Source organism: Pseudophryne corroboree, chromosome 2 (assembly GCF_028390025.1).
Source record: "Pseudophryne corroboree isolate aPseCor3 chromosome 2, aPseCor3.hap2, whole genome shotgun sequence".
Taxonomy (NCBI): Eukaryota; Metazoa; Chordata; class Amphibia; order Anura; family Myobatrachidae; genus Pseudophryne; species Pseudophryne corroboree.
This window is the reverse complement of record NC_086445.1, coordinates 863,739,667-863,762,935: the sequence shown is the minus strand read 5'-3', so window position 1 is coordinate 863,762,935 and position 23,269 is coordinate 863,739,667. Positions and strand designations below refer to the sequence as shown.

The 23,269-nt window shown below is 47.8% G+C and overlaps 1 protein-coding gene across 5 annotated transcripts in view; it reads left to right on the top strand.

The window, feature by feature from the left end:
* The window catches only part of SPAG5 (sperm associated antigen 5), a 417,322-nt gene that overhangs the window by 33,732 nt on the left and 360,321 nt on the right, over window positions 1-23,269 (top strand). For 4 of the 5 annotated variants that reach the window (XM_063955870.1, XM_063955871.1, XM_063955872.1 and 1 more), the window contains exon 2: window positions 21,399-21,482. In XM_063955870.1, coding sequence (XP_063811940.1) covers window positions 21,426-21,482 — 57 coding nt within the window. In that variant the 5' untranslated portion in view covers window positions 21,399-21,425. Of the gene's footprint in view, window positions 1-21,184; window positions 21,273-21,398; window positions 21,483-23,269 lie in introns of those variants that run through there. The other variant, XM_063955874.1, reaches the window with a different exon arrangement.

Genomic DNA, 23,269 nt, shown 5'->3' with positions numbered 1-23,269 from the left:
CACTGAAAGATTCTGGCATGGAACCTGCCGAAGGGAATTGCTTCGTAAGAAGCTACCATCTTTCCCAGGACCCGCGTGCAGTGATGCACCGATACCTGTTTTGGTTTCAGGAGGTCTCTGACTAGAGATGACAACTCCCTGGCTTTCTCCTCCGGGAGAAACACTTTTTTCTGGACTGTATCCAGAATCATACCCAGGAACAGTAGACGTGTCGTCGGAACCAGCTGTGACTTTGGGATATTCAGAATCCAGCCGTGCTGGTGCAGCACTTCCTGAGATAGTGCTACTCCACCAACAACTGTTCCTTGGACCTCGCCTTTATTAGGAGATCGTCCAAGTACGGGATAATTAAAACTCCCTTTTTTTGAAGGATTATCATTATTTCCGCCATAACCTTGGTAAATACCCTCGGTGCCGTGGACAGTCCAAACGGCAGCGTCTGGAATTGGTAATGGCAATCCTGTACCACAAATCTGAGGTACTCCTGGTGAGGATGGTAAATGGGGACATGCAAGTAAGCATCCTTGATGTCCAGGGATACCATGTAATCCCCCTCGTCCAGGCTTGCAATAACCGCCCTGAGCGATTCCATCTTGAACTTGAATTTTTTTATGTATGTGTTCAAGGATTTCAAATTTAAAATGGGTCTCACCGAACCGTCCGGTTTCGGCACCACAAATAGTGTGGAATAGTAACCCCGGCCTTGTTGAAGTAGGGGTACCTTGATTATCACCTGCTGGGAATACAGCTTGTGAATTGCCGCTAGCACCGCCTCCCTGTCTGAGGGAGCAATCGGCAAGGCAGATTTTAGGAACCGGTGGGGTGGAGACGCCTCGAATTCCAGTTTGTACCCCTGAGATACTATTTGAAGGATCCAGGGATCCACCTGTGAGCGAGCCCACTGATCGCTGAAATTCTTGAGGCGGCCCCCCACCGTACCTGGCTCCGCCTGTGGAGCCCCACCGTCATGTGGCGGACTTGGAAGAAGAAGCAGAGGAGGACTTTTGCTCCTGGGAACCTGCTGATTGTTGCAGCCTTTTTCCCCTACCTCTGCCTCTGGACAGAAAAGACCCGCCTTTTCCACGCTTGTTTTTCTGGGTCCGAAAGGACTGAACCTGATAAAACGGCGCCTTCTTAGGCTGTGAGGGGACATGGGGTAAAAATGCTGACTTCCCAGACGTTGCTGTGAAAACTAGGTCCGAGAGACCATCCCCAAATAATTCCTCACCCTTATAAGGCAAAACTTCCATGTGCCTTTTAGAATCTGCATCTCCTGTCCACTGGCGAGTCCATAAGCCTCTCCTAGCAGAAATGGACAATGCTCTTACTTTAGATGCCAGCCGGCAGATTTCCCTCTGTGCATCTCTCATATATAAGACTGAGTCTTTGATATGGTCTATGGTTAGCAGAATCGTGTCTCTGTCTAGTGTGTCAATATTTTCTAACAGTTTATCTGACCACGCAGCGGCAGCACTGCACATCCATGCTGACGCAATAGCTGGCCTAAGTATAATGCCTGAGTGTGTGTATACAGACTTCAGGATCGCCTCCTGCTTTCTATCAGCAGGTTCCTTGAGGGCGGCCGTATCCGGAGACGGTAGTGCCACCTTTTTAGACAAACGTGTGAGCGCTTTATCCACCCTAGGAGGTGTTTCCCAACGTGACCTATCCTCTGGCGGAAAAGGGAACGCCATTAGTACCTTCTTAGGAATTACCAATTTTTTATCGGGGAAAGCCCACGCTTCTTCACACACTTCATTTAATTCATCTGATGGGGGAAAAACTACGGGTAGTTTTTTCTCCCCAAACATAGGCCCTCATTCCGAGTCGTTCGCTCGGTAATTTTCATCGCATCGCAGTGAAATTCCGCTTAGTACGCATGCGCAATATTCGCACTGCGACTGCGCCAAGTAATTTTACAATGAAGATAGTATTTTTACTCACGGCTTTTTCTTCGCTCTGGCGAACGTAGTGTGATTGACAGGAAATGGGTGTTACTGGCCGGAAACACAGCGTTTTCGGGGCGTGTGGATAAAGACGCTACCGTTTCCGGAAAAAACGCAGGAGTGGCCGGAGAAACGGGGGAGTGTCTGGGCGAACGCTGGGTGTGTTTATGACGTCAAACCAGGAACGACAAGCACTGAACTGATCGCAGATGCCGAGTAAGTCTGAAGCTACTCTGAAACTGCTAAGTAGTTTGAAATCGCAATATTGCGAATACATCGGTCGCAATTTTAAGAAGCTAAGATACACTCCCAGTAGGCGTAGGCTTGGCATGAGCAACTCTGCTAAATTCGCCTTGCGAGCGATCAACTCGGAATGAGGGCCATAATACCCTTTTCAGTGGTACCTGTATTTATATCAGAAATGTGTAACACCTCTTTCATTGCCTCAATCATGCAGTGAATGGCCTTAGTGGGCATCAGGTTAGACTCATCGTCGTCGACACTGGTGTCAGTATCAGTGTCGACGTCTGCGATCTGAGGTAGCGGGCGTTTCAGAGCCCCTGATGACCTTTGAGACGCCTGGACAGGCACGAGCTGAGAAGTCGGCTGTCCCACATTTGGCATGTCGTCAAATTTCTTATGCAAGGAGTCTATACGTGCACTCATTTCGTTCCATAAGCTTATCCACTCAGGTGTCTGCCCCGCAGGGGGTGACATCCCTTCTAAAGGCATCTGCTCCGTCTCCACATCATTATCCTCATCAAACATGTCGACACAGCCGTACCGACACACCGCACACACACAGGGAATGCTCTAACAGAGGACAGGACCCACAAAAGCCCTTTGGGGGGACAAAGTGAGAGTATGCCAGCACACACCAGAGCGCTATATAATGCAGGGACTAACTGAGTTATGTCCCCTATAGCTGCTTTTTCTATATAAATGTATACTGCGCCTAAATTTTGTGCCCCCCCTCTCTTTTTTACCCTTGTAGACTGCAGGGGAGAGCCAGGGAGCTTCCTTCCAGCGGAGCTGTGAGGGAAAATGGCGCCAGTGTGCTGAAGGAGATAGCTCCGCCCCTTTTCCGCAGACTATTCTCCCGCTTTTTCCTATATTCTGGCAGGGGTATTTTCCACATATATAGCCTCTGGGGCTATATATTGTGGTATTTTTGCCAGCCAAGGTGTTATTATTGCTTCTCAGGGCGCCCCCCCGCCCCCAGCGCCCTGCACCCTCCGTGACCGGAGTGTGAAGTGTGTGTGAGGAGCAATGGCGCACAGCTGCAGTGCTGTGCGCTACCTTGGTGAAGACTGATGTCTTCTGCCGCCGATTTTCCGGACCTCTTCTTGCTTCTGGCTCTGTAAGGGGGACGGCGGCGCGGCTCCGGGACCGAACACCAAGGCTGGGCCTGCGGTCGATCCCTCTGGAGCTAATGGTGTCCAGTAGCCTAAGAAGCCCAAGCTGGCTGCAAGCAGGCAGGTTCGCTTCTTCTCCCCTTAGTCCCTCGCTGCAGTGAGCCTGTTGCCAGCAGGTCTCACTGAAAATAAAAAACCTAATTTCTATACTTTCTTTCTAAAGGCTCAGGAGAGCCCCTAGTGTGCATCCAACCTCGGCCGGGCACAAAATCTAACTGAGGCTTGGAGGAGGGTCATAGTGGGAGGAGCCAGTGCACACCAGGTAGTCATAAATCTTTCTAGAGTGCCCAGCCTCCTTCGGAGCCCGCTATTCCCCATGGTCCTTACGGAGTTCCCAGCATCCACTAGGACGTCAGAGAAATAACATTCAGTGAGTAACAGGTCTGTGGGCAGTAATGTCCTAATGATGATAATACAGGTCAGAGGAGAGGGCCGGACTAGTTCAGGCTGACAGGAAGGTGATGATAGCTCCAACAACCATGCATTGCATGTAGAAGACATCCCTGAATGCAGGACACATTGAACCTCAAAGAGGATGGGTTTCAGCAGCAGAAGACTTCATTGGGTTCCACTGCTGCCAGCTAAGAACAGGAAAGTGAGGCTAGTGTGCACAGGCTCACCAACACTTGACAATTGAAGATAGAAAATCATTGCTTGATCTGACTCACTTTCTGCTGCGATATGCAGAAGGTAGGGTCAGATATTGTGGCAACTACTATTAATCCATTGACTTGCCCTGTCTTGAGAACACATTTATGGCCCCATCTCCGAAATATTACCAGTGCCACGTGCTAGCCCAGGGAGGCAGAGGGAGATTAGGGAGGTAAATGTGTGGCTTAGAGACTGGTGTAGGAAGGAAGGGTTTGTGGGGGGCAGGATGGTTAGAAGGTTGGAGGAGCTCTTTTAAACTAGGAGCCTGGGGGGAGGGTTTATCTAGAAGCTACGGGTCAAACAGTGAGAACAGTAAGGATGGGGGTAGTGATCAATTTGGGGTTGGAGAAGGGGGGAGCGAAAGATCAGCCACCAAGGGTATTTGCATGGGTACTGACACAGGTATAGCCCAAAATATTCCCAATTTCTCTGACGTCCTAGTGGATGCTGGGGACTCCGTAAGGACCATGGGGAATAGCGGCTCCGCAGGAGACTTGGCACAGCTAAGAAAGATTTAGGACTACCTGGTGTGCACTGGCTCCTCCCACTATGACCCTCCTCCAGACTTCAGTTAGAATCCTGTGCCCGGCTGAGCTGGATGCACACTAGGGGCTCTCCTGAGCTCCTAGAGAGAGAGTATATTTTAGGTTTTTTATTTTACAGTGAGATCTGCTGGCAACAGACTCACTGCAGCGAGGGACTAAGGGGAGAAGAAGCGAACCTACCTAACTGGTGGTAGCTTGGGCTTCTTAGGCTACTGGACACCATTAGCTCCAGAGGGATCGACCGCATGGAACCGGCCATTGGTGTTCGGTCCCGGAGCCGCGCCGCCGGCCCCCTTACAGAGCCAGAAGCAAGAAGAATCCGGAAAATCGGCGGCAGAAGACATCAGTCTTCACCAAGGTAGCGCATAGCACTGCAGCTGTGCGCCATTGCTCCTCATACCCACTTCACACTCCGGTCACTGAGGGTGCAGGGCGCTGGGGGGGGGGGGGGGCCCTGAGAAGCAATAAATACACCTTGGCTGGCAAATATATCACAATATATAGCCCCAGAGGCTATATATGTGATAAATACCCCTGCCAGAATCCATAAAAAAGCGGGAGAAAAGTCCGCCGAAAAAGGGGCGGAGCTATCTCCTTCAGCACACTGGCGCCATTTCTCCCTCACAGCTCCGCTGGAAGGAAGCTCCCTGGCTCTCCCCTGCAGTCTACACTACAGAAAAGGGTAAAAAAGAGGGGGGGGGCACTAAATTTAGGCGCAATATACATATAGCAGCTATAGGGATATAATTTAGTTAATCCCTGATTTATATAGCGCTCTGGTGTGTGCTGGCATACTCTCTCACTGTCTCCCCAAATGGGGTTTGTGGGGTCCTGTCTTCTGTCAGAGCATTCCCTGTGTGTGTGCGGTGTCGGTATGGCTGTGTCGACATGTTTGATGAGGAGACTTATGTGGAGGAGGAGCAGGTGCCTATAAATGTGTTGTCACCCCCTGCGGGGCAGACACCGGAGTGGATGGACTTGTGGAAGGAATTACGCGAAAGTGTCGACTCCTTACATAAAAAATTTGACGACATGCCAAATGCGGGGCAGCCGGCTTCTCAGCCCGTGCCTGCCCAGACGTCTCAAAAGTCATCAGGGGCTCTAAAACGCCCGCTACCTCAGATGGCAGACACAGATGTCGACACGGATACTGATACCAGTGTCGACGACGAAGAGACTAATGTAATGTCCAATAGGGCCACTCGATATATGATTGAGGCAATGAAAAATGTTTTACACATTTCTGAGGTGACCCCAGGTACCACAAAAAAGGGTATTATGTTTGGGGAGAAAAAACTACCAGTAGTTTCTCTAACGTTCTAGTGGATGCTGGGGACTCCGTCAGGACCATGGGGATTAGCGGCTCCGCAGGAGACAGGGCACAAAAATAAAGCTTTAGGATCAGGTGGAGTGCACTGGCTCCTCCCCCTATGACCCTCCTCCAAGCCTCAGTTAGGTTTTTGTGCCCGTCCGAGCAGGGTGCAATCTAGGTGGCTCTCCTAAAGAGCTGCTTAGAAAAAGTTTTTAGGTTTTTTATTTTCAGTGAGTCCTGCTGGCAACAGGCTCACTGCAACGAGGGACTTAGGGGAGAAGAAGTGAACTCACCTGCGTGCAGGATGGATTGGCTTCTTAGGCTACTGGACACCATTAGCTCCAGAGGGATCGAACACAGGCCCAGCCATGGAGTCCGGTCCCGGAGCCGCGCCGCCGACCCCCTTACAGATGCCGAAAAGCGAAGAGGTCCAGAAACCGGCGGCAGAAGACTTTTCAGTCTTCATGAGGTAGCGCACAGCACTGCAGCTGTGCGCCATTGTTGTCACACACTTCACACCAGCGGTCACGGAGGGTGCAGGGGGCGCCCTGGGCAGCAATGAGAATACCTTGTTCTGGCTAAAAAAATACATCACATATAGCCCTTGGGGCTATATGGATGTATTTAACCCCTGCCAGGTCTCACAAACTCCGGAGAAGAGCCCGCCGAAATAGGGGGCGGGGCCTATCTCCTCAGCACACAGCGCCATTTTCCTGCTCAGCTCCGCTGCGAGGAAGGCTCCCAGGACTCTCCCCTGCACTGCACTACAGAAACGGGGTAAAAACGAGAGGGGGGGGGGGCACTTTTTTTGGCGTTTTTGATATATATTAAGCTGCTATAAGGGAGACAACACTTCTATAGGGTTGTTCCTATATATTTATAGCGCTTGGGTGTGTGCTGGCAAACTCTCCCTCTGTCTCCCCAAAGGGCTCGTGGGGTCCTGTCTTCGATAAGAGCATTCCCTGTGTGTCGGTACGTGTGTGTCGACATGTATGAGGACGATGTTGGTGTGGAGGCGGAGCAATTGCCGGTAATGGTGATGTCACCCCCTAGGGAGTCGACACCGGAATGGATGGCTTTATTTATGGAATTACGTGATAATGTCAGCACATTACAAAAATCAGTTGACGACATGAGACGGCCGGAAAACCAGTTAGTACCTGTACAGGCGTCTCAGACACCGTCAGGGGCTGTAAAACGCCCTTTACCTCAGTCGGTCGACACAGACCCAGACACGGACACCGAATCTAGTGTCGACGGTGAAGAAACAAACGTATTTTCCAGTAGGGCCACACGTTATATGATCACGGCAATGAAGGAGGCTTTACATATCTCTGATACTGCATGTACCACAAAAAGGGGTATTATGTGGGGTCTGAAAAAACTACCTGTAGGTTTTTCCTGAATCAGACGAATTGAATGAAGTGTGTGATGAAGCGTGGGTTAACCCCGATAGAAAACTGCTAATTTCAAAGAAGTTATTGGCATTATATCCTTTCCCGCCAGAGGTTAGGGCGCGCTGGGAAACACCCCCTAGGGTGGATAAGGCGCTCACACGCTTATCAAAACAAGTGGCGTTACCGTCTCCTGAAACGGCCGCCCTCAAGGATCCAGCAGATAGGAGGCTGGAAACTACCCTGAAAAGTATATACACTCATACTGGTGTTATACTGCGACCAGCCATCGCCTCTGCATGGATGTGCAGTGCTGGGGTGGTTTGGTCGGATTCCCTGACTGAAAATATTGATACCCTGGATAGGGACAGTATTTTACTGACTATAGAGCATTTAAAGGATGCATTTCTATATATGCGAGATGCACAGAGGGATATTTGCACTCTGGCATCGAGAGTAAGTGCGATGTCCATATCTGCCAGAAGAAGTTTATGGACGCGACAATGGTCAGGTGATGCGGATTCCAAACTGCATATGGAAGTATTGCCGTATAAGGGGGAGGAATTATTTGGGGTCGGTCTATCGGATTTGGTGGCCACGGCAACAGCCGGGAAATCCACCTTTTTACCTCAGGTCCCCTCCCAACAGAAAAAGACACCGTCTTTTCAGCCGCAGTCCTTTCGTTCCTATAGGAACAAGCGGGCGAAAGGACAGTCATATTTGCCCCGAGGCAAAGGAAAGGGTAAGAGAGTGCACCAAGCAGCTTCTTCCCAGGAGCAGAAGCCCCCCCCGGCTTCTGCAAAGCCCTCAGCATGACGTTGGGGCTTTACAAGCGGACTCAGGGGCGGTGGGGGGTCGACTCAAGAATTTCAGCGCACAGTGGGCTCACTCACAGGTGGACCCCTGGATCCTGCAGATAATATCTCAGGGTTACAGGTTGGAATTCGAGAAGTCTCCCCCTCGCCGGTTCCTAAAGTCTGCTCTGCCAACGTCTCCCTCAGACAGGGCGACGGTATTGGAAGCCATTCACAAGCTGTATTCTCAGCAGGTGATAGTCAAGGTACCCCTCCTACAACAGGGAAAGGGGTATTATTCCACACTATTTGTGGTACCGAAGCCGGACGGCTCGGTAAGACCTATTCTAAATCTGAAATCTTTGAACCTGTACATACAAAAATTCAAGTTCAAGATGGAGTCACTCAGAGCAGTGATAGCGAATCTGGAAGAAGGGGACTTTATGGTGTCCCTGGACATCAAGGATGCTTACCTGCATGTCCCAATTTGCCCTTCACATCAAGGGTACCTCAGGTTCGTGGTGCAAAACTGTCTATCAGTTTCAGACGCTGCCGTTTGGATTGTCCACGGCACCTCGGGTCTTTACCAAGGTAATTGCCGAAATGATGTTTCTTCTACGAAGAAAAGGCGTATTAATTATCCCTTACTTGGACGATCTCCTGATAAGGGCAAGGTCCAGGGAACAGCTGGGGGACGTAGTAGCACTAACCCAAATAGTGCTGCAACAACACGGGTGGATTCTGAATTTTCCAAAATCTCAATTGACCCCGACGACACGTCTGCTGTTCCTGGGAATGATTCTGGACACGGTTCTGAAAAAGGTGTTTCTTCCGGAGGAGAAAGCCAAGGAGTTATCCGAACTTGTCAGGAACCTCCTAAAACCAGGGAAAGTGTCTGTGCATCAATGCACAAGAGTCCTGGGAAAGATGGTGGCTTCTTACGAAGCGATTCCATTCGGCAGATTCCACGCACGAACTTTTCAGTGGGATCTGCTGGACAAATGGTCCGGATCGCATCTGCAGATGCATCAGCGGATAACCTTGTCGCCACGGACAAGGGTGTCTCTTCTGTGGTGGTTGCAGAGTGCTCATCTGTTAGAGGGCCGCAGATTCGGCATACAGGACTGGGTCCTGGTGACCACGGATGCCAGTCTGAGAGGCTGGGGAGCGGTCACACAGGGAAGAAACTTCCAGGGAGTATGGTCAAGCCTGGAGATGTCTCTTCACATAAATATACTGGAGCTAAGAGCGATTTACAATGCTCTAAGCCTGGCAAAACCCCTGCTTCAGGGTCAGCCGGTGTTGATCCAGTCGGACAACATCACGGCAGTCGCCCACGTAAACAGACAGGGCGGCACAAGAAGCAGGAGAGCAATGGCAGAAGCTGCAAGGATTCTTCGCTGGGCGGAAGATAATGTGATAGCACTGTCAGCAGTGTTCATTCCGGGAGTGGACAACTGGGAAGCAGACTTCCTCAGCAGACACGATCTACACCCGGGAGAGTGGGGACTTCATCCAGAAGTCTTCCACATGATTGTGAACCGTTGGGAAAAACCAAAGGTGGACATGATGGCGTCTCGCCTCAACAAAAAACTGGACAGGTATTGCGCCAGGTCAAGAGACCCTCAGGCAATAGCTGTGGACGCTCTGGTAACGCCGTGGGTGTTCCAGTCAGTGTATGTGTTTCCTCCTCTGCCTCTCATACCAAAAGTACTGAGAATTATACGGCAAAGGGGAGTAAGAACGATACTCGTGGCTCCGGATTGGCCAAGAAGAACTTGGTACCCGGAACTTCAGGAGATGCTCACGGAAGATTCGTGGCCTTTACCTCTAAGACGGGACCTGCTTCAGCAGGGACCGTGTCTATTCCAAGACTTACCGCGGCTGCGTTTGACGGCATGGCGGTTGAACGCCGAATTCTAAGGGAAAAAGGCATTCCGGAAGAGGTCATTCCTACACTGGTAAAAGCCAGGAAGGAGGTGACTGCACAACATTATCACCGCATTTGGAGAAAATATGTTGCGTGGTGTGAGGCCAGGAAGGCCCCCACGGAGGAATTTCAATTGGGTCGATTCCTACATTTCCTGCAAACAGGATTGTCTATGGGCCTCAAGTTGGGGTCCATTAAGGTTCAAATTTCGGCCCTGTCGATTTTCTTCCAGAAAGAATTGGCTTCAATTCCTGAAGTCCAGACTTTTGTAAAAGGAGTACTACATATACAGCCCCCGGTTGTGCCCCCAGTGGCTCCGTGGGACCTTAATGTAGTTTTGGATTTTCTCAAATCCCATTGGTTTGAGCCACTCAAATCGGCGGATTTGAAATATCTTACATGGAAAGTAACCATGCTACTGGCCCTGGCTTCAGCCAGGAGAGTGTCAGAATTGGCGGCTTTATCGTATAAAAGCCCATATCTGATTTTCCATTCGGACAGGGCAGAACTGCGGAAGCGTCCTCATTTTCTGCCTAAGGTGGTGTCAGCGTTTCACCTGAACCAGCCTATTGTGGTGCCTGCGGCTACTAGCGATTTGGAGGATTCCAAGTTGCTGGACGTTGTCAGGGCATTGAAAATATATATTTCAAGGACGGCTGGAGTCAGAAAATCTGACTCGCTGTTTATACTGTATGCACCCAACAAGCTGGGTGCTCCTGCTTCTAATCAGACGATTGCTCGTTGGATTTGTAGCACAATTCAACTTGCACATTCTGTGGCAGGCCTGCCACAGCCTAAATCTGTCAAGGCCCATTCCACAAGGAAGGTGGGCTCATCCTGGGCGGCTGCCCGAGGGGTCTCGGCATTACAACTCTGCCGAGCAGCTACGTGGCCGGGGGAGAACACGTTTGTAAAATTCTACAAATTTGATACCCTGGCTAAAGAGGACCTGGAGTTCTCTCATTCGGTGCTGCAGAGTCATCCGCACTCTCCCGCCCGTTTGGGAGCTTTGGTATAATCCCCATGGTCCTGACGGAGTCCCCAGCATCCACTAGGACGTTAGAGAAAATAAGATTTTACTTACCGATAAATCTATTTCTCGTAGTCCGTAGTGGATGCTGGGCGCCCATCCCAAGTGCGGATTGTCTGCAATACTTGTACATAGTTATTGTTACAAAGAAATCGGGTTGTTATTGTTGTGAGCCGTCTGTTCAGAGGCTCCTACGTTGTCATACTGTTAACTGGGTTCAGATCACAAGTTGTACGGTGTGATTGGTGTGGCTGGTATGAGTCTTACCCGGGATTCAAAATCCTTCCTTATTGTGTACGCTCGTCCGGGCACAGTATCCTAACTGAGGCTTGGAGGAGGGTCATAGGGGGAGGAGCCAGTGCACACCACCTGATCCTAAAGCTTTATTTTTGTGCCCTGTCTCCTGCGGAGCCGCTAATCCCCATGGTCCTGACGGAGTCCCCAGCATCCACTACGGACTACGAGAAATAGATTTATCGGTAAGTAAAATCTTATTTTTTCCCCCTTCTGAAGAATTGAATAAAGTGTGTGAACTAGCGTGGGCTTCCCCCGATAAAAAATTGGTAATTTCAAAAAAATTACTAATGGCGTACCCTTTCCCGCCAGAGGATAGGTCACGTTGGGAAACACCCCCTAGGGTGGATAAAGCACTTACGCGCTTATCAAAAAAGGTGGCACTGCCGTCCCAGGATACGGCCGCCATAAAGGAACCTGCTGACAGAAAGCAGGAGGCTCTCCAGAAAGCTATATATACACACACTGGTATTCTACTGTGACCAGCTATTGCCTCAGCATGGATGTGCAGTGCTGCAGCTGCATGGTCAGACTCCCTGTCAGAAAACATTGACACCCTAGACAGGGACACTATATTGCTAAACGTAGAGCATATTAAAGACGCTGTCTTTTACATAAGAGATGCACAGAGGGATATTTGCCGGCTGGCATCAAAAATAAGTGCACTGTCCATTTGTGCCAGGAGAGGGTTATGGACCCGGCAGTGGACAGGTGATGCAGATTCTAAAAGGCACATGGAAGTTTTGCCTTATAAGGGTGAGGAGTTGTTCGGGGATGGTCTTTCAGACTTAGTGTCCACAGCAACAGCTGGGAAGTCAGCATTTTTGCCACATGTCCCCTCACAACCAAAGAGAGCACCGTATTATCAGGTGCAGTCCTTTCGCCCCCAAAAGAGCAGACGGTGTAGAGGCGTGTCCTTTCTGCCCAGAGGCAGAGGTAGGGGAAAAAAGCTGCAGCATACAGCCACTTCCCAGGAACAAAAGTCCTCCCCCGCTACTTCTGCTAAGTCCGCCGCATGACGCTGGGGCTCAGCAGGCGGAGCCAGGTACGGTGGGGGGCCGTCTCAAAAACTTCAGCAATCAGTGGGCTCGCTCACAGGTAGATCCCTGGATCCTTCAAGTGGTATCTCAGGGGTACAGGCTGGAATTCGAGACACCCCCCCCACCCCCCGCCGTTTCCTCAAATCTGCCTTACCAACGACTCATTCAGAAAGGGAGGCTGTGTTAGAGGCAATTCACAAGCTGTATTCCCAGCAGGTGATAGTCAAGGTGCCCCTACTTCAACAAGGACGGGGTTACTATTCCACAATGCTTGTGGTACCGAAACCGGACGGTTCGGTGAGACCCATTTTAAATTTGAAATCCTTGAACACATATTTAAGAAAATTCAAGTTCAAGATGGAATCGCTCAGGGCGGTTATTGCAAGCCTGGAAGAGGGAGATTACATGGTATCTCTGGACATCAAGGATGCCTAACTGCATGTCCCCATTTACCATCCTCACCAGGAGTACCTCAGATTTGTGGTACAGGATTGTCATTACCAATTCCAGACGTTGCCGTTCGGCCTGTCCACGGCACCGAGGGTATTTACCAAGGTAATGGCCGAAATGATGATACTCCTTCGGAAAAAGGGAGTTTTAATTATCCCATACTTGTACGATCTCCTGATAAGGGCGAGGTCCAGAGAGCAGTTGTTGGTCGGCGTAGCATTATCTCAGGAGGTGCTACACCAGCACGGTTGGATTCTGAATATTCCAAAGTCTCAGCTGGTTCCGGCGACACGTCTACTGTTCCTGGGGATGATTTTGGACACAGTCCAGAAAAAAGTTTCTCCCAGAGGAGAAAGCCAAGGAGCTGTCATCTCTAGTGAGAGGCCTCCTGAAACCAAAACAGGTGTCGGTGCATCATTGCACGCGAGTCCTGGGAAAGATGGTAGCTTCCTACGAAGCGATTCCATTCGGCAGGTTCCATGCCAGAACCTTTCAGTGGGACCTGTTGGACCAATGGTCCGGATCGCATCTTCAAATGCATCGGTTGATAACCCTGTCTCCAAGGACCAGGGTGTCTCTGCTGTGGTGGCTGCAGAGTACTCATCTCAGAGAGGGCCGCAGATTCGGCATACAGGACTGGGTCCTGGTGACCACGGATGCCAGCCTTCGGGGCTGGGGTGCAGTCACACGGGGAAGAAACTTCCAAGGACTTTGGTCAAGTCAGGAGACTTCCCTACACATAAATGTTCTGGAACTGAGGGCCATTTACAATGCCCTAAGTCAAGCAAAGCCCCTGCTTCAAAACCAGCCGGTTCTGATCCAGTCAGACAACATCACGGCAGTCGCCCATGTAAATCGACAGGGCGGCACAAGAAGCAGGACGGCGATGGCAGAAGCCACAAGGATTCTCCGATGGGCGGAAAATCACGTGTTAGCACTGTCAGCAGTGTTCATTCCGGGAGTGGACAACTGGGAAGCAGACTTCCTCAGCAGGCACGACCTCCACCCGGGAGAGTGGGGACTTCATCCAGAAGTCTTCCAACTGATTGTAAACCGTTGGGAAAAGCCACAGGTGGACATGATGGCGTCCCGCTTAAACAAAAAGCTAGAAAAATATTGCGCCAGGTCAAGAGACCCTCAGGCGATGGCTGTGGACGCTCTAGTGACACCGTGTGTGTACCGGTCGGTTTATGTGTTCCCTCCTCTTCCTCTCATTCCCAAGGTACTGAGGATAATAAAGAAAAGAGGAGTAAGAACCATTCTCATTGTTCCAGATTGGCCAAGAAGGTCTTGGTACCCGGAACTTCAAGAATTAATCTCAGAGGACCCATGGCCTCTGCCGCTCAGACAGGACCTGCTGCTGCAGGGGCCCTGTCTGTTCCAAGACTTACCGCGGCTGCGTTTAACGGCATGGCGGTTGAACACCGGATCCGAAAAGAAAAGGGTATCCTGGAGGAAGTCATTCCTACGCTTATTAAAGCTAGAAAAGATGTAACCGTACAACATTATCACCACATATGGCGAAAATATGTTGCGTGGTGTGAGGCCAGGAAGGCCCCAACGGAGGAATTCCAGCTAGGTCGATTTCTGCACTTTCTACAGTCAGGGGTGACTATGGGCCTAAAACTGGGTTCCATTAAGGTCCAGATTTCGGCTCTGTCGATGTTCTTCCAAAAAGAACTGGCTTCACTGCCTGAAGTTCAGACATTTGTCAAGGGAGTGCTGCATATTCAGCCTCCTTTTGTGCCTCCAGTGGCACCGTGGGACCTCAACGTGGTGTTGGGTTTCCTAAAGTCACATTGGTTTGAGCCACTCAAAACCGTGGATTTAAAATATCTCACGTGGAAAGTGGTCATGCTTTTGGCCTTGGCTTCGGCAAGGCGCGTGTCAGAATTGGCGGCTTTGTCATGTAAAAGCCCCTATTTGATTTTCCATATGGATAGGGCAGAATTGAGGACTCGTCCCCAGTTTCTTCCTAAGGTGGTATCAGCTTTTCAGTTGAACCAACCTATCGTGGTGCCTGCGGCTACTAGGGACTTGGAGGACTCCAAGTTACTGGACGTAGTCAGGGCCTTGAAAATTTATGTTTCCAGGACGGCTGGAGTCAGGAAGACTGACTCGCTATTTATCCTGTATGCACCAAACAAGATGGGTGCTCCTGCTTCAAAGCAGACTATTGCTCGCTGGATTTGTAGCACAATTCAGCTTGCGCATTCTGTGGCTGGCCTGTCGCAGCCTAAATCTGTAAAAGCCCATTCCACGAGGAAAGTGGGCTCTTCTTGGGCGGCTGCCCGAGGGGTCTCGGCTTTACAACTTTGCCGAGCTGCTACTTGGTCGGGGGCTAACACGTTTGCAAAATTCTACAAATTTGATACCCTGGCTGAGGAGGACCTGGAGTTCTCTCATTCGGTGCTGCAGAGTCATCCGCACTCTCCCGCCCGTTTGGGAGCTTTGGTATAATCCCCATGGTCCTTACGGAGTACCCAGCATCCACTAGGACGTCAGAGAAAATAAGATTTTACTCACCGGTAAATCTATTTCTCGTAGTCCGTAGTGGATGCTGGGCGCCCGTCCCAAGTGCGGACTGTCTGCAATACTTGTATATAGTTAATGTTAACTAAAGGGTTATTGTTGAGCCATCTGTTGAGAGGCTCAGTTATTGTTCATACTGTTAACTGGGTATTGTATCACGAGTTATACGGTGTGATTGGTGTGGCTGGTATGAGTCTTACCCGGGATTCAAAATCCTTCCTTATTATGTCGGCTCTTCCGGGCACAGTATCCTTACTGAAGTCTGGAGGAGGGTCATAGTGGGAGGAGCCAGTGCACACCAGGTAGTCCTAAATCTTTCTTAGCTGTGCCCAGTCTCCTGCGGAGCCACTATTCCCCATGGTCCTTACGGAGTCCCCAGCATCCACTACGGACTACGAGAAATAGATTTACCGGTGAGTAAAATCTTATTTTATCACCTAATGACTAGTATGGCTCCACAATACGGTATATGTAAAATGATGTCCTTAGCATAAGGGAAGGTACTAACATCAGGGATGAGGGGGGGGGGGGGGGTTAGAAAGTCTTAATGGGTCAAATAGAGATAGTAGTGGGGGAGGCTGTATTAAATATGATGGGGTGGAAAGGGAGGGAAAAAAATAACAGTTGGTAAGGGTAAGTCTAGTAAGGCACTTGTAAATAGATACGATACCATTTAAACAAACTGGCAAGGGAGACTCTAAGCTAAAATGTTTGCTAGCAAACGCAAGAAGCCTATCGGGTGAAATGGGGCAATTGGAATGGCTTGTATCAGAATCTCAGTATGATATTATAGGTATTATGGGAACATGGTGGGATGCCTCTCACGACTGGGTTGCGAATTTGTAGGGATAAACTCTTTTCAGGAGGGATACGGCTACCAAAAGGGGAGGAGGGGTATGTCTCTTTGTTAAACCATCTCTAAAACCAAACTTAATAGATGGTATTTACAAGGGGGCTGGAGATAACGTGGGATCACTATGGGTTGAGATCACAAGTAGGGGCACAGAAGCAAAGAAACTAATCATTGGCATGTGCTACAAGTAACCAGATATTAGTGTACATAACGCGGAACAACTCTTACTGCAAATTGAAAAAGCTGCGGGAATGGGGGACATCCTAGTGTTAGGGGATTTTAACTATCCGGATATAAATTGGAGTAACGATTCATGTGTAAAAACTAGGAGCAGCAGATTCATTAAAGGATCAATACTTGACTCAATTAGTCGAGGACCCAACTAGGGGTAAAACTATTCTGGATCTAGGGCCTAATTCAGACCTGATCGCTCACTAGGGGTTTTTTGCACTGCTGCGAGCAGATAGTCGCCGCCCATAAGGTTTACAAGTGTGCGATCGCATGTGCATCTGGTCGGTACAAAAAATATTTGTGCACTTTCTGAGTTGCCTTGAACTTACTTAGCCCTTGCGATCACTTCAGCCTGTCCGGTCCCGGAATTGACGTCAGACACCCGCCCTGCAAATGCTTGGACACGCCTGCATTTTTCCAACCACTCCCAGAAAACGGTCAGTTGACACCCACAAACGCCTTCTTCCTGTCAATCTCCTTGCGATCGGCTGTGTGAATTGATTCTTCGTTAAACCCATCGCACAGCAGCGATCCGCTCTGTACCCGTGCAATGCGCCTGCGCATTGCGGTGCATGCGCAGTTCTGATCGCAGCGCAACGAAAAAACCTAGCGTGCGATCAGGTCTGAATGACCCCTAGTTATTACCAATAATGTGGACATTATATCAAACACTAAAGTTGGGGAGACCTTGGGAAACAGTGACCACTATATGATCACATTCGACATCCGTTTCAAGAAGCATAGCTATAAGGTAACAACTAAAACATTTACCTTTAGAAAAGCTAACTTCAATATGCTGAGACAGGCACTAAACGACATTGATTGGGAAGTTTTGTTTCATGGTAAAGACACAATGGAAATGTGGGTAGCTTTAAAAGGGTTGCTTGATAGCAATATACACAAATTCATTCCCATGAGCAGTAAACGCAGGAGTACGAAACAAAAGCCAATGTGGCTTAATAAGGAGGTAAAAGAAGCAATGGCTAAAAAGAGGCGAATGAAGGGGAGGAGTCATTCCAGCATTATAAGAATGCAATAAAAAAAGTAATAAGGGCAGCTAAAATTGGAAAACGAACAGCAAATCACTATGGAGCGTAAATCCAATCCTAAAAAGTTTTATAAATACACAAACGGTAAAAGGGTAAAAAAGGAGAACGTAGGCCTATTAAAAGATAAATTGGGAGCTTTGATAAACGATGATAAAATAAAAGCTGAAATACTGAACAATTTTTCCCCCCCTCCGTATTCTCCAGGGAGGATCGGATGGTGAGAGTAGTACATAACGATAGTGAAGGTAATGACTCTTGGCTTGATGCTTGTTTAAGTGAGGAAGTAGTCCTAGAGAGACTAAGCAACATAAAGATTAATATATCACCAGGCCCAGATGATTTTTATCCAAGGGTTATTATGGAGCTTAGGTCGCAGCTAGCAAAACCCATATACTTGATTTTCCATAGTTAAATTACATCAGGCATGGTACCAAAGGATTGGTGCATAGCTGAGGTAGTGTCTTTATTTAAAAAGGGAACTAAAAATAACTCTGGTTACTATAGACCAGTTAGTTTAACCTCTATAGTGGGTAAAATATTGGAAGGTATTTTGAGGGATAGCATAGAGGATTATCTGCAGGTTAATAAGATTATTAGCAAAAGTCAGCATGGGTTTATAAGTCGCAGATCATGTCAAACTAACTTAATTAGCTTCTAGAAGGAAGTGAGCGAGAATCTTGACCAGGCAAAAGCAGTGGATGTGGTGTATTTAGATTTTGCAAAAGCCTTTGATACAGTACCTCACAGGAGGGAACTTGGCCTAGGATATACTACTTGTACATGGACAGGTAATTGGCTGGATAACAGAGTACAATGAGTAGTGGTCAACGGGATGGTCTCCAGCTGGGCACCAGTAGTCAGCGGAATACCACAAGGGTCCGTACTTGGCCCACTACTGTTCAATATATTTATCAATGATCTAGGAATAGGCCTGGAAAGCACAGTGTCAATCTTTGCAGATGATACTAAACTGTGTAAGGTAATTAATTCAGAAACTGATGTGGAGTCTCTACAGAATTACTTATTTAAACTTGAAAGCTGGGCGTCTAAATGGGGAATGAGGTTCAATATAGAAAAATTGCCAAGTTATGCATTTTGTGACAAAAAACACATTCTTCCTATACTCTAAATGGGGAAAATATAGGGGTAACTGTGGTGGAAAAAGATTTGGGGGTGCTCATAGATAATAGGCTTAATAATGGTACACAATGTCAAAATGCAGCAAAAAGGCAAGTGAAGTGCTTGTGTGCATAAAACGGGGTATTGAGACAAGGGACGAGGATGTAATCCTGCCGCTGTACAACTCATTGGTACGTCCACACCTGGAATATTGTGTTCAATTTTGGGCACCATATTATAAAAAAGGTATCGGGGAACTAGAAAGAGTTCAAAGGCGAGCTACTAAATTGATTAAAGGGGTAGAGACACTGGAGTATGAGGAAAGGCTTACTAGGTTAAATATGTATACACTAGAAAAGAGGCATCTAAGAGGATTATTAATATCTTCAAATATGGAAAGGGTCATTACAAGGAGTTAGCAGGGGATTTGTTTATTAAAAGAACTCTGTATAGGACACGTGGGCACTCGCTGATGCTAGAGGAGAGAATACTCCGTACACAACGTAGGATAGGGTTCTTCGTGGTAAGGGCAATAAAGATTTGGAACTCCTTGCTGGAGAAAGCAGACTCTTTAAATGCATTTAAAAATGGATTGGACAAATTTTTAACTGGAAATAGTATCCAGGGTTATAGCATTTAACATAGTGACATTAATATCTGGGATTGGTAAAAATCATAGTTGTCAATTGGTACTAAACCATTACTTCAGCAGGTGCATTATAATATGAACAGCTTAACACAGAATACAGGTTGAACCCAATGGGCATTTTGCCTCATTTCAACCTCACTAACTATGTAATGTGATATGGTACATTAACAAGTGAGCTCAACAGGGACAGGATTGTTTGTGGAACTCGTAATAATGTAACTTATTTACATTAATTGCATGAGAAAAAAATCCACACAGGTAACTGCTAAACATGTATGTATGCCACATGAGTAGTCCAGAAAAAGTGCAATGGAGTTCAAATGGGAGTTTGATGTATGTGGCCTGTGGAAGCACATGCAACATTTAATATGCATTGCAGTGGTCACCATTTGCGTAAACGCCACAAATGTCCTGCTTTAATGAACGCTGCAGTGTTTGTTGCGAACAATCATTTTGCATGTTGGTGCAGGTCCAAGCCTAAACTTGATGACTGACACCTTACAACTGTATAGTTTGGATGGTGGCAAGCTGCGCTCAGCTCTTTCTATATATTGGATACAAAGTAGCTGCTATTGGAAATATGGGATTGTTAGGGGTACTCCTTCCCCAAAACGATATATGCACTATGAGAACGAGAATTTTTTTTCCAGCGCTTCACTTTGTATAAACCCAATAAAGACTTTTGTTATAGACAGATTTTTATAAATATATTCTTTTTATTGTTAACACAAATTATAAGCCCTTTGGCAGATAAAAGATAGTATTAAAAATTTTTTTTCCCCACTTGTGATCACAAGAAAGTATTTACTTATAAAAGTGCAAATTTTCACAGATATGGACAATACACATACACATACAAACATTAAGACACATATATTTGTGGTAACTGTTTCTAATTCAGAGGGAGTTGATACACTTTGTAGCGGTTTACTCTACTCCCCTGTGTTGTGGAATGTTTCCTCTTTTCAAATGTCACTTTTTGTTGGTTTGATTTTATATCATACAAAGTAGCAGTCTATTGATGTGCGGGTTCAGATGATCTACGCGTTTCGCCTGTCCAGGCTTCGTCAGGATAGTCTGACTAAGCCTGGACAGGCGAAACGCGTAGATCGTAGAGAGCACGGACCATCGCTGAGCCCGCAAGTCCTCACCGAACGCCGGACACCGTAAACGGGGAGCCCAGGACCAAGGAGGAGGACGACGCGGTAAGCGAACGTCTAAGTCTGCCGGCAGACTAAAATCATTTGTATTTGCGGAGCAGCAAGTAAAACTTTGATCTGTCATTTGACTAATGCGGGACACATCATCTGAACCCGCACATCAATAGACTGCTACTTTGACAATCCGGCTCTGTCAGCTTTTGAATAACGTCGTTGAATGATGTTGGTTGGATTGCCATACTGCCTCTATTTCTCACCTCACGGCTGTGCTCACTTCCAGCCCTGTGCTCCAAGTTTTTTGATGTGCATGTTCCTGTGATCTCCGCAGTGCCATCCAGCATGCTCTTGGCACTGTCTGTCTGCAGTTTAATAAACACATTGGTATTGCTTGCAGTGCCCTTACCTAGACTGAGTTGCATTACATTCACATTGATAAGGAACTATTGGCTCTATCCTTTGCTTGTCAACAGTTTCGCAAGTTCATCTATAGACATCCAGTGCTGATTAAGACAGACCACCAAACCCTTATCACCATTCTCTGCAAACCGCCTTCATAATGTCTGCACAAATCTAATGTTTCATGCTCAAGCTCCAAAGGTACCATCTGGATGATGTGTACAAACGTGGCAAGGACCTCCATGTCGCTGACACTTTATCAGTTACTCACCTACTGGACTTTGGTGTCCATGATAATGATATTGAGTTTACTATCCTCTCCTTCAGGTGTTTGGAGGATTAGCATGATTCCATGGTTATCTCATGTTATCCTGGCCTTCTTCCTCCAGGGAACTGTCTTGTGACCTGAAGTCTGTCCTTGCCTTCCACAATGAATATAGGGGAATCCTACTATATACCAGAAAGGTGTACCTAATAAAGAGGTCATTGAGTGTTTCTTTTTAATTCAATTAGAGCTACGGGAGGGATATTTTTATTTATAATTGCTTACATATGTCTTATGTTTGCTTTCACAATTGTAAATCCAAATATAATGTTTCTTCTTTTAGATCTTGAAGAACCAACAAGAGTGTAAAATGTTGGCTCCTAACAGCCCTGTTTGTGATGAAAACAAAGTTCCAGTGGTGCAAAAAGTAATTCGCTTGGCTTCTTTTGTATTAACAATGTGAATGTTCGTACATGTCAAGGAATATTGCTCAAACAATACCTGTTAACAAGTGGCATCTATTTGTACATGTTTGCTTTTCAAGATGGTCCTGTAGTGCTAAATCTTGTTACACATTTATGTTGACAACCAGTATTTCTCTGGCTGGGTCCACAGGATTATCCACAGGATAACATTGGGATATTGTCGAGCGACAGCGAAAATGGCACCAACACGGTCACGAGCTTTCTGGCCTCCCAGGATGCATTGGTGCCTCCACTATATAGTCCCGCCCACTGACTCAGTCAGATCAGTTTTTTGCTTGGTGCGGCAGGAAGCCGCATGGTCACAGGGCTGCTGTGAAAGCAGCCTCAAGTTTTCATTACTTTATTTTTATAGACTTACTGTTTTGGTTTGAGCGACTTCTCTTAACAGCGTCTTAAACGTGTATTAGAAAGAGTCGCTCCAACAACTCCCCACCGGGTCGCAACAACGCTTACCTTCGCGGTACAGTGCTGTCTCGACGGGCGTCTGTGTCGGATGTTCTAGCAGGTCCAGCAGACGTTACCAGGCTGTGGCCGGAGCATGGGGAGACAGTGAGTATATGGACTTCCTCTTACTAGAGGGGTCAGGACACAGCTACGCTGATTTGGTGGAGACTACAAACAGCGTGTTGATGCGCCGAACATCTCGAGTGTGACAGCGCTACGCTCCGGGGATCATAGGCGCCAGGACTAGGTGAGGCCGCGATCCTGGGAGTTTAAGTCAACAGGGGGTTTCAGACGCTCTCCTGGCCGTCCCTCCTCCGAGTTCATGGCCAGTTCCCGCGGGTCTCTCGTTTCATGAACTGAATGACCTCACTTCCGGCTCAGACGCTACCACGAGGGTACTCGGTCGCAGCTTAGACGCTGCGGTTGTGTACACTGGATATAAACCCGCCCAGACCGAGTCGCAGGCCTTTAGTGTCTGCATGCACGTGGAGTCGCTCAGCGTCCGTGTCCGTTGGTGAGCGTCCGTGTCCGTTATCCGTTACCAAGAGCGGCAGTGTACACCAGTAGCGTCTGAATCCACTCAGCGTCTTTCGAGCGTCTTTGCTTGGATATGGAAGTGTGGTGAGTCTCCCTGTATCCCGCTCCCTGGAGGCAGGGTATACAGTACTAAAAATTCCTTCTACTTCTTAGTGTGCACTGTTAATTTTTAGTACCTATTGCATATGAGACCTGTATATTATTGTGTTTTCTGCATGTTATGTTGAAAAAGAACCAGTTAAACAGAAGTACAATTTTCCTACTTATGTGTAAGTTATTATGGAGGTTGTATTCTCATATGACAATGTCTAATGCTTTAACATGTGACTGACTGCTAGTATGTGTGCTGACTTTTCTGTGTAATGTCAGTCCTGTTCTGACCCTCAAATCAGGTGCACTGTGGTCAGATTGATTTCACCTCTATATACTGATTATAGGGTGTGGTTCAGTCACAAAATTGTGTAGTCAATATCAGAAAAAATGTCTGAGCGGCAAAAGTGATGAGGAGAATTTGTCAAGCACTCCTACAGCCCTAACATGCTTATCTTGTAAGTCAGGGGTGATTGATATGATTCAATTGGTCACTTATGAGGGTTTGTGTGCAAACTGTTTCGCTTTTCAGCGAAGTAAAAAAGAGGAGTTAGTTCAACCTCCAGTAGAGCCACCATGGAATATGTTCGCAAAGACTCTGTCTTCAATAGCGGACAGGTTAGCTCCAGTAGCACCACCTCAAGGGTTAGGTTACACT